Source organism: Telmatherina bonti, assembly GCF_933228915.1.
Source record: "Telmatherina bonti genome assembly, chromosome: 15".
Lineage (NCBI taxonomy): Eukaryota > Metazoa > Chordata > Actinopteri > Atheriniformes > Telmatherinidae > Telmatherina > Telmatherina bonti.
In genome coordinates, this window is record NC_136613.1 from 19,596,130 (window position 1) to 19,608,485 (window position 12,356).

Consider the following 12,356-nt stretch of genomic DNA (forward strand, 5'->3'; position numbering starts at 1 on the left):
TCTCGCCACTACTATAACTCAGTTTGAAAACAGACAGGTTCTATTTGCCAGGTAATTAATAACAGACCGCTGAGGCGAGATTTAGCTATTATTTCTAATATAGAGTGTGATTGTGAAAAGTACCTTTTCCAACGGTACGATTGCATTCATTTATATCTTGTTATTCTGTAAATGCTTTTCCAGAACTTTAATTTGTACAAAGTGAAGGCAAATTTTCCGCACAGCCATCAGTAACCTAATTTAAAGCGAGACTGCTACTATCTGAAAAGTTTCCATTTGATTTAAATTGATTGCTTGTATGATTTAGTATATTGCAAAGAGCAGTATTAAGCTTTTATTATATGGTGCATGACTATTCCTCCTTTGAGTTTTTCAGCTTATCATCATAATACCTTGAAATAAATCTGACCCTTAATAAAAACAAATCATGAATACCTTTATAAAAATCCAGGGGTGATGAGCTTTAAGAGAGCCGGGGCTTTACATAAAAGTAACAAACCTGGATTAAGATCAGAGCAGAGAACTGAAGCCAGTAGGTTGGGCAGTCGATCACAAATTATTTGGCTTCTCTGTTGGTGGGCAACCAATAAACCTAAAATAGGTGAGGCCATTTGCCATGAACAACAAAGCACCATCGGCAGTGCCTCCAAGGTAGAGTCTCCTATAGGTCCCCGCCACCGTGGCTCTTCACAATATGACAGATTAACGACAACAGGTTGAGCCCTGTACTTTGAGCCGCCCACAATCTCAATTATGTCCGTCTTAATGTACACTGAACAGCCACGATTGCAGGGCCATGGACAGGGTAAACACACTTGCAGGAAGCAGGCTAGTGACAGGATAATAAAGTGCCATGATTGATTCAGCTTGCTGTGTGCCAGATTGGTTTATTGTGTGGGAGGAGTGGTACCAGATTGTGTAGGTTCCTGTGATGAGCTATTATTGTCCTGGAGCAAGAATGTAGCTGGAGCTGGATCAGCGATATTATGTAAAAATAAAGATCTTGCTTCCTGTTACTGTGGAATACTGTGCAGTGAAGCACTTTAGTTTCTTGATCTCTGTCATATTTACATCTGTTGATGTTCAGTTTTCTGTTTATGTCAGCGGTGTGCTTTAATGCTGCCAAACTTTAATATGTTTTCATAAAATTACTAAAGAAAAAAAAAAAAAACAGAACCAAAAAACAGAAACATTACCTGGCAGCAACTGTTTGTTTGTGCCTGTACTCTGAAAAGAGAGTTAATGCATATTAATGGGCCCTATAAAAGCAACTAATTGAGCATTCCGGATCTTGCTGAGTTGGGCATCTGTGAGTGACATTGTGCAGCTCCAGGACCTACACCAGACTGCCTTTATTAGCTCTCTGAACTGGGATGTAGGTCAGGCCATTAAATGCAGGAAGGGTTCTTTCACTAAATACTGTTGTGACAGCCATGATTCTGACACCTCATTCTGTGAGCAGTGAGAGTAGGCTACGTTTGCAGCAACAGTATGGTAAAGTATTTTATATACCTTATATAAAGATTGGCGCTTCGAAAACTTAATCCTAGTTTAAAAGAATTTAATTGAGCACAATAAAATGCAACCATATGCATCCCATAAAGATCAAGTGTTCCATATGAGTGCTAAGTAAACACAACGGGAAAATCATTGTACATCTAACAAGGCTCATTTACTGTTGTTTGGCAGATCATTTTTTTTAATGATTGAAACAAAATCTGTATGTGTTGCTTTTATTCTGATTTTCAGAATATGCACGTTAAAGACTTGCTTGTTAATGGAAAATAAGTTTTGTGGTTGTGTGTTATTAACCCACCATTATCTTTTAATTGCATACTTGTTATGCTTACTAAGAGCTTACTAAGAGTAAATACATATATGGTGGTAAAATGCTCTTTCAATCAAAACCAGCCATTAAAATCAGGATGACAAAAGAAATAAACTCAACTAGACCACCATACTAAATCACCATCTAAAATAGTAAGTAGCTGAGCAATAATATTTCAATAGGGGGTGGCACACTGCCATTTCAGATTGGCCTTTAAATCATATTTAATTGCTCTTTTGTGTAGTAGACTGAAACTGCAGTTTAACTGGAGCTTGAGATGCACCTCATTTCTTATCTACTATATGGTGTACACCATATAGAGTCTGTCTATCAAATCCATTCTCCATATGCGGTCCTTAACAACCTTCTGTCTGCTAAAACTAACATGCACACTGTACGTATGTTGCTTGTTGTAGTAAAAAAAGAAAAAAAAAAGACAACAGCACGTTGTAGTTATGCACCACAGCGCGAGGTCACTCAGATTCCTCTTTAGTGGCCAGCTGCTTTTCTTTTCCTGTCATCAGTTTTTTGGTGGCTTTCACTAAGGTGTCATAAGCCATTTGATTGTAAATCTTAGTGACCTCGAAGTCACAAGAGAAAACAGAGATCCGTAAACCAATCATCGCACGGCTGCCCCTGTCAACCACGCTCCTGTTCACACAAGCACTAGCTGAATTTCTTAATGTTAAACAGAGAAAGGAAAGAGGATTAAATCTCGGTTCATGTGGACATTTGTGGGAACAATGTGTCAGTTTTGAACTTTATTTAAATTCCAGCCAGTAAAAGCATCAGAACATTTTTCCTTAGGAATTATTTTAGAAAATCTCTCTGTTCAGCTGAATACTCATAGGGCATCCAGTGGATACGGAGGTGTTACACACTTAGCTAAAAAGTCCAGATAAAGACTAATGATACTGCAGGCTTCAGCATTTCTTAGATCACTTCCAGCTGCTCAGCTCAGCAGAAGCACAAACATCAGTGTTATTATAGATTTGCTGAAAAATCAATTTTATGAATGCTAATGTCCTTTAAATCTTTCAGAGATAAAGAATGCTTGGTCCATTTTTACAGGAAGATTCCAGCTGCATTAGGAAACCCTCTGAATTTTCTTACTGTGGATTATTGGACGATCTGTTTGAATGGTGTCCACACTCTCAGCAAAAAGGATTCTCAGATGATGACCCACACAGTTTGGAAAAAAAGTGGTAAAAAAAAAAAATCCTGTGTTGCTTGAAAATTTCCCAGACAGGAACGGTGCATAGCTGTGACCTGGATTCTACTCAGTCACCACCTGATTTTACACCTGCTCTCCAGTCTGCTCAGAGACCAAAGTTGCAACTGCGAGGATGGTGTATGATCATCACAGCAGTAATTATTTGTGCCACCCAGGAGACATGGCACAGTATTTCACATTTGTGGGATTTTAAGAAATGTTTTATTAAAATTGTATTCTTATATGTAGTTATGGCCCTGTTATATATTACTGATAAACTGGTAAATATTTGATTAAGTAATATAGACCAGAACTGAAAATGAATAGCATTCTTAAGTGAGTAATTTTATTTCTTATACATCAGCAAAGATAGAGTATCTACATGTGTGGTGTATCATCTCTCTTATAACCAAAACACTTAAGCATCAAAATCACTTTTGGAAGTTAATATCGCTAAAACAAGAGACCCACGGCTTGTATTTCTCAGCATCAAACCCCTTCTGAGGCCTATCTAAGTCCTGTCAGAACTCCATGCCGTGGGAGAAACAAAGTGGTCTCATAGAGAGGTATGGGTCACCCCTACAGTCTGACTGCCCCTCCCCAAATTTACTTATCAAATTCTGAAAAACATCCAACGTGAACTGACCTATAGATGGACTAACCTTAGACATCTATCTGCAGCATGTAATGTTCTCATAGAACAAGCACTTGCCCTCATTTAATATAAGCACGTTTGTGCAGGAACAAACTTCTGCAATCAGGTGAATAAAATATGGTGGAGGGTGGAAAAAGGAAAGATTGAGAGTATAAACACAGGCAATTAAAACTAAGTTTGGTAGAAGTATAAAACATTTGATTGTATGGAAGATTATTAAACATAGCCAGCCTTAACTTAAACAATGCGACGCTAAAATCTGACATGGTAAAAAATTTTAGAGCAGCTAACATCAAGAAACTAAAGTTAGAAAATAGAAAATGCTAACGATGATCAAGAGCTGTAACTTAAAGTCAAGAAAACTTTAAACAGCAGCACATTTGGGTACAGCTGATAACACCGTGCCAGCACCTTTTTGTTTTACATTTTTAATTAGCCCAAAACAATTATGTTAAGTTAAATAAAATTACATAGTTATGTTTGCAAGAATATGCTGATTAGAAAACACTCCTGGGATAATGCTTTTCCTAGGAATGGGGAACAAATACTATTTGATTATGCTGATTATATTTGAAATATTTTACAAATGAAAGTACTTATGTGGATATATTCTTGTTCAGCATTAATCTAAAGTTTAGAACAAAATTCTATATGAAATGTGGACAGCAAATATCTTCAGCTGAGTTTTCAGTCAGTGGCGTCATTTCCTAAATAGCAGAAGAGCAATGGGGAACCATGTTTTTTAATCTATATTAATGTATATTCATAGGATAATTCTTTCGACTGAATTTTAAGCAAAACACCAAATGAACAGTTGTTTGATTGGTGTTTTACTTGATTAAAAAAAATAAGATAAACTGATGCCTACCAAATTGTCAATTAAAAAAACCATTCAACAAGTGATCCTGTTTGGTACTTAAACCTAATTTCCTTGTTTTTTGTCTACACACCCACACATTAATATTTCTGCAATAAACTGACAACCTGTCCACAGTGTATCCCGCTTCTCAAAAACTGTATGTATATATATATATATATATATAATATATATATATATATATATATATATATATATATATATATATATATATATACACTGCTCAGAAAAATAAAGTGAACACTCAAGTAACACATGAAATATTTTTATTAAATACTGGTTTTTTTTCCATAGTTGAATGTGCTGACAACAAAATCACACAAAAATTATCAATGAAAATCAAATGTATCAACCAAACGAATCAAAATGAGGCCTCTGTGTGCCTGTATGACCTCCCTACAATGCCTGGGCATGCTCCTGATGAGGCGGCGGATGTTATTCTGAAGGATCTCCTCCCAGACCTGGACTAAAGCATCCACCAACTCCTGGACAGTCTGTGGTACAACTTGGCGTTGGTGGATGGAGCGAGACATGATGACCCAGATGTGCTCAATTGGATTCAGGTCTGGGGAACGGGCCGGCCGGTCCATAACATCAATGCCTTTGTGTTGCAGGAGCTGCTGACGCACTCCAGCCACATGAGGTCTAGTATTGTCTTGCATTAGGAGGAATCAAGGGCCAACCGCACCAGCATATGGTCTCACAAGGGGTCTGAGGATCTCATCTCGGTACCTAATGGCAGTCAGGCTATCTCTGGCGAGCACATGGAGGTCTCTGCGGCCCTCCAAAGAAATGCCACCCCACACCATTACTGAACCACTGCCAAACCGGTCATGCTGGAGGATGTTGCAGGCAGCAGAACGTTCTCCATTGCGTCTCCTCACTCTGTCACATGTGCTCAGTGTGAACCTGCTTTCATCTGTGAAGAGCACAGGGCGCCAGTGGCGAATTAGCCAATGTCTGTGTTCTCTGGCAAATGCCAAGTGTCCTGCACGGTGTTGGGCTGTAAGTACAACCCACACCGTGGACGTCAGGCCCTCATACCACCCTCATGGAGTCTGTTTCTGACTGTTAGAGCAGACACATGCGCATTTGTGGCCTGCTGGAGCTCATTTTGCAGAGCTCCTCCTGTTCCTCCTTACACAAAGAAGGTAGCGGTCCTGCTGTTGGGAGGGTTGTTGCCCTCCCACAGCCTTCTCCACGTCTCCCGATGTACTGGCCTGTCTCCTGGTAGCAATCCATGCTCTGGACACAAGGCTAACTGACACAGCAAACCTTCTTGCCACAGCTCGCATTGATGTGCCATCATGGCTGAGCTGCACTACCTGAGCCACATGTGTGGGTTGTAGACTCCGTCTCATGCTACCACTAGAGTGAAAGCACCGCTAGAATTTAAAAGTGACCAAAACATCAGCCAGAAAGCATCAGAACTGAGAAGTGGTCTGTGGTTACCACCTGCAGAACCGCTCCATAATTGGGTGTGTCTTTCCAATTGCCTATAATATCCATCTGTTGTTTATTCCATTTTCACAACACCATGTAAAATTGATTGTCATTCAGTGTTGCTTCCTAAGTGGACAGTTTGATTTCATATATAGATATATATAGATATATATATATAGATATATATATATCTATATATATATAGATATATATATATTTGTATATATATATTTATATATATATATATATATATATATATATCTATATATATGTATATAATTTTATAAACGTGCGTGTGTGTGTGTGTGTATGCTCACAGTGCTATAGACAATGTTCTGGTTGAAGAAAGGTACCTTAGTAGTTTTGTGCAGTATTCAGGGATAAAGATTAGCATGGAGCCATCAGCAGTGTTGCAGTCCCTCCCTGCCCTGCTTCTGCTGTCAGACCACCTCCTCCCTGCTTGTCAGAAGCTCCGACGAGGAGCTGTAAAAACCTTTTCCCCTCTCTTTAACAACTGCAAAACAACACGCACACACCTCGGCTGAGGTGCCTGCTTTTCTGAGGCCTCTGACAGGACGTGCTACAGGCACAAATTGTAATTCATAAAGGTTAAGGGGGTCAATGCCTTTTATTACCAGTCTGAGTGCATCCAGCTTGATGGGGCGGGCATGCAAATGGAATGTCTCAGAGTGTTCTATGCAAGATCTCAGACAGTGAGTGCGTGCATGCATCTGAACGGTGGGGGGGGTTAAGGCGGGTAAAGAGTGGTGGAGTGTGGGATATGTTGCTCTTTCTACCTTCCACAGCCATGTAGGACCACACAGCCACTGCCCGGTTAATGAGACAGTATGGCATTGACCTCAGGTAGTTAACGACCACTTTGATATGTGCTGTCTTGCAATTAATGTACTGTAAATGTTCATGTTTTATCATTTGGTTTGCTCTGACCTGTAAGTTGCAGAAATTATACTTGAGCCTATTGTTCGCTGTTTCATTTTACACTTTGCATTAACAGAAATTCAATGTCACCAGTGGGAAATTACATCTAGCATATGGTAATTTTGCTTCGAATGCTCACTTGTACTGCACAAACATAATTAAACAATGTAGAGGTTTACATCAAATTCAGTCTTACTTTTGTAAAATTACTTTACCTGTAAGATAATGTTTATATCAGAGTATATTTTATTTTTTTATGCTCTGTTTAATCCACTTTGAATCTGATTAGAGTCTTGTAGAAAAAGCATGTTAATTGTTTCTTTTGTGCAGTTACTATGACCCCAGCAACAAAAGCTGTTGTCACATCAGACCCAATTGCACACCCTGCTGGACATTTAAGAAAACAACCTTTCTCTTAGCAAGATGTCTTGACTAATTTTATGATTTATTTAAATGTTTTTTTCTTTTCAGATTTAAATTTCATTGTAATTCTTTTTTTCTTTTTTTTTTTTTACACATTATGGTAAAATACAGTCATTTAAAAGCTTTAAAAAGAATTATCCTCTATCTAACATTAAGATGCGTCATTTAAGCATTTTGAACAGATTCTGGTTGACTAGTGACTAATTGATGAAACAAAAATTAACAGAGCAGAAAAGATTGCAGAACAAAATGAAAAACATAGTTTAGTAGAATATATATGTATGATTAGAATAGTTAGCAGAAAGCTGCTTTCAATTTTTTATTAACATACCAGTTAGTTATTTCTCTTTTGTTATTATCAAATTTGAAACATGAGGGGAATACAACCGTATGCAAACGTAAATTTCCTCTTATGAGATACAACGGTCATATACATGAAAAATTTAGTAAAAGCAGTAGGGTCAATGAGTCTTCAGTTAAAGTATACTTATAATATTTCATGTTGAAAATTGTTATAGAGTTTAAATCATTATTAAGTTTTGTATTTTATCATGGTATGAAGACTCATTGTTGGTGGATTACCAGCCTCAAACTGGTAATTGTCCTCTCAGGAAACAATTTGATAATTCCGGAAATTCACATTTTTCTCTTTACACATTCATAAATGTGTTATATTTTACTTTTTATTATGCCATGCACTGTATAAAATCGAAGAAGTAATAAAAGTCTCATATACTCAATAGGAGTAGTGCTGTAAGACTTAAGTATCAGTGAATAAAATGGAGTGGACCTCAATAGTGGAATGAAAACAGAAGAGTACGCTACTGTTGTGAGCTCACTTAATGCATTAGATCTGTCACTGTCTTCTTCAGCATTTTTTGCACATATATGATGCACCGGTTGATTCTGCTCACTGCTTATAAGGTCAGAAATATGTGGCTTCATGTTCATTGTGAAACTGAAAAGATCATACCTAAGGAGCCACTGGGACGTTTCTCCCTTTAAGCCAGCATGCAGTAAAGGCAGGCTCCCTTTGCTCATTACCTTTCCATCACAGACCAGCTGCTGCAGAGTCATTCATCACGATTACAAACCCGCCTGGTGCCGCTAGCCTACAGCTCCACCATCAGCCTGCGAGACGCCAAGATAAGGCTCTCAGCCATCAGCCCCTCTGGGCACGGTGTTAAATTTACACCACAACAGGTGATAGTAGTGGACAGTAGCAGGCTGTTTTTGTTGTAAAAGAAAAACTTATCTTGAAATACAGGCTGAATCTTACCTGTACCTGCAAATGTGGCTCTTCAGACAAGAAAAAACAGAGCTTTTAAGAATTTCACCTGATGTCAGTGACATTTCTGTCACACAGAAGAATTTCAAGCTTTCATTTCTAAAGTTGGAATAACTCATTTAAAGGGTTTTGATCTATTTTTTCTTTCGTAATTTCATTTTATTAATAAAAAAAAAAAAATCCTAAAACGTTTTCTAATCTTGTCAATACACTTCTGCTGATGAAGAAAATAATGCAAATGAATTCTTCCAGAGCTTTAACAGGGATGTTAAAGTTTCCAGTTCGCTGAGCTGACTTGTATCATACATCCATCCAAAAGATTTTTCATTTTACAAATGATAGATAGATAGATATTTGACAATAAATTAATTAAAATATCAATTGCATTTGTTTTTGTGAATTTGTATCCATTAAGGAGCAATTATGTTAATTACCTTATGACTGCGCCGCTGGCTTTTGCTTTTTTTTTTTTTTTTTTTTTTTTCCGTGTTTGTTTTAAATAAAGTTTTACTTAAACGACCTTCCTTTGTCATCATCCGGGGCTCTGTAGGCATCAAGTGACGCATGCGCACTTCCCTACTGTGGTTCGACCTCTGCAGTCGGTGAGTATGAAATGGCTGTTTGAATGAGAAGCGTATCTTAAGAAATCCCTTTTCATCCTGTCTTGTAGCTTCACATCCCAGTGCACTAGACCGAACAGCATGCAGAATAAATGTGTACTATGTCACTATTTTCTCTATTGAGCGTTTTTAGGCTCGTTTGACCTTAACTTCTCTTCGGTATTCCTTCCTCAGAGAGACCCGGGCTTCAACCAGATTTCACCAAACCGGTTAAAACTACCTAAAATAGAAAATGTACGCCTGTGCAAAGTTTGTCTCCACGCCGGCTATGGTGAGTTTGTCCTGTGCCGTCTGTCTTCCAACTGTGAAAGTATATTAAAATGACCAGTATGTGCAGTGGGCCTCCGGTTGAACTTGACAGTAGCATACTGGCAAGGGTATGCGAAGACTAGGCCAGCAGATTAGCCAGTAGCTAATGCTAAAGTATGAAATAAAAGACAACTCATATGGTCTCTGTGTGACTATAATATTTCTGAATTACATGCGTTCAGGTTGTTAAATGAAATGGAGCAGGGCCATTGCTTTAGCTTTCAGCAGCTATCGTAGAAGATGGCCGTAAGCTAAGGTCATATTAATACAGTTTAGCTCAACCCTTACTTAAAAATGCACACACGGCCCTTTACGATGCACAAACGCTAATTTAGTTTATTTGGTCATAATTAACTTCAGTAGTGATTATTCCAAGGTCATGTTACTATTTGTTGATACATTAGGCAGGTGTAAAGACAGAACAGGATGCATGATTTTCAGCTTCCTTTCTTTAACAAATGTGTGATGCCACAAAATGTTATCAATGGTAATGTAAAGTGTATTTTGCAGCTCAGTATGGGCAGCCATCACTGAGTGCCTCAGGCTATCAGTGTGGGCAGCAGTGATCTCAGTCTAACAGTCAAGGTGCTTTTTACTTAGTTTCAGACAAGCCAGACGTCTTAATGACATTGTCCTACTGTTGCATGTCCTGTTGCTGCAGGTCCGTGCTGGTTCCCGGGCTCTTTACAGACCCCTTTCAGCCTCTGTGCTGTCAAGGCCTGATGGCAAAACAGAGGTAAGATTTAACACCGGGTATACACAGTAATTCTAATTTTTTTAATATTAATTTAAAACTAATAACTGGTCCTCTTCAGAAGTATTAGGATTGAGAATTGAGATTGAGAATGCAGCTAATGCATTGATCTGTTGCCCTAAAGGTCTTTGCTGGTGACTAGACTTACCAAGAACATTTTCCAAATATAGGTTTTTTTTTGTTTGTTTGTTTTTTTTTTTTTTTTTTTTAGTATGATGGAATTTGAGGCTTTGAATTAAGTTTAATTTGGATGAGCTGCATGTTCTTTGAAAAGATTGACACCTACTGTGAAATGACTGGTTGGTATTGTCATCAGACTGTCTTGAACATCAGCTTTTTTTCCATTTGTTTCACTTATAGAATTAAAGATGACCGATGTCTTTTCTATTCTTGCTGCAGAGCACTGTTGCAGTGATGCCACAGAGCCCCTTCACCCAGGTGACGCTGAGAGGCTTTCAGACCAGCACCATCAGCAGGGACATTGACACTGCAGCCAAGTTCATTGGCGCTGGAGCTGCCACAGTCGGAGTTGCTGGATCCGGTGCTGGTATTGGGACAGTGTTTGGTAGTCTCATCATTGGCTATGCCAGGTTTGTTTTTATTTTTTCACTTTATATTCCTGTAGTAAATTGAAACATTTCTGTTGCCTTCTCAATACATTCATTGATTGTGTCTTTACAGGAACCCATCTCTGAAGCAGCAGCTGTTCTCATATGCCATCCTGGGATTTGCCCTGTCTGAAGCTATGGGACTGTTCTGTTTGATGGTCGCTTTTCTTATCCTGTTTGCTATGTAAAACTGCCCTCACAACACTTTCATTACAGATGTGACTACATATTTTAATGTGGCTACCAGAAATGTTCGATGTTGGTGTCATGGAAATGTACATTTTTCAAGTCGTTCAGACACTGTCAAAATAAGCAAAACATGTATTGTACAAATGTAAGAACTCACATGATTAAAATACATGTATTTGACTATTTAACAATGGCAGTAACTTTTCTGACTGGAACATCATGCTAGCACAACAGAAAGCAAATGGCATTCATGATTGTCATCTTTTCAGTTGAAGCAGCTCCTTAGACTTGCCATGAATCAGCCTTGTTTTATCAGAGCTTTTGGGGGTCCACCTTAATGAGTTTTACGTACAACTGCAGTTAAGTAGTACTGTAATTAGGCAGCAGGTGAAATCTTGTTTTTGTAAATGGCAATTAATAAATCTAGATTTAATTGAGTTAAATGATTTTTTTTTTCTTCACCCCTCCACCCACACAGGGTTTCAAAAGCTTATTCAAATGGTAGTGAAGTTTTTCTGTCAGTGACAGCTGCTCTTTTTTTTTTTGCTGAACTTTGAAGCACTGAAGCAGAATTGGTAATGATCTTAGTATTAAACATTTACTGTGAGGACTTGTTAGAAAAAAAAAAATGATCCCCCCTCTGGTGACATTACAAGTGGGTATATCTAAAGACCAGTGTTTCTCAGTCCAGGTCTTCCACAGGTCTTTAGACATTTTACTCAAACACCTCAGATTATTGAACTTCCTCATCAAGTTATATGTAAGCCTGTTAATTTAGCTCAGGTGTTTTAAAGTAGTGCCTCAAAAAACACGTCTGTTTTTAAAAAAAAATTAAAAAATGGGCATCCTGAGGACCTGGATTGAGAAACGCAGCTATAGATGAAGTATATATCCCTGCCTAAAAAAATTAAAAGGTTGCCATTTAAACCAGTGGCAGCATGAGACATATAAACGATGTCCTGGATAAATGCTCGAAATATTTTAAACAAAGGCTACGATTAATCTAAAAGCTAGATTGCTGTTTTCAACATGAGACGTAAAAATTGCAGTATTCAGAGGCTGTAAAACGCACAGGTCAAAGGGAAGATATATTAGTCAAGGTTTATTCTCCAGGCCTTTTCAACACGGTATGTGTTCACTGGAGATGATGGCGTATTATCTTTATCTTTCGACAAAACATGTTCGTCAAGTAGGCAAATGGCTTCTATAT

At 38.1% G+C, this 12,356-nt stretch overlaps 1 protein-coding gene across 1 annotated transcript; it reads left to right on the plus strand.

Annotated features, from left to right (window-relative positions):
• The first annotated feature begins 9,212 nt into the window (after positions 1–9,212).
• On the plus strand, positions 9,213–11,583 carry atp5mc3a (ATP synthase membrane subunit c locus 3a). Its single transcript, XM_079254097.1, has 5 exons — positions 9,213–9,268; positions 9,461–9,557; positions 10,257–10,331; positions 10,749–10,939; positions 11,031–11,583. Exons 2-5 carry the CDS (start codon positions 9,519–9,521, stop codon positions 11,143–11,145), a joined length of 420 nt encoding a protein of 139 aa, XP_079110223.1. The 5' UTR covers positions 9,213–9,268; positions 9,461–9,518; the 3' UTR covers positions 11,146–11,583.
• The last annotated feature ends 773 nt before the right edge of the window (positions 11,584–12,356 follow it).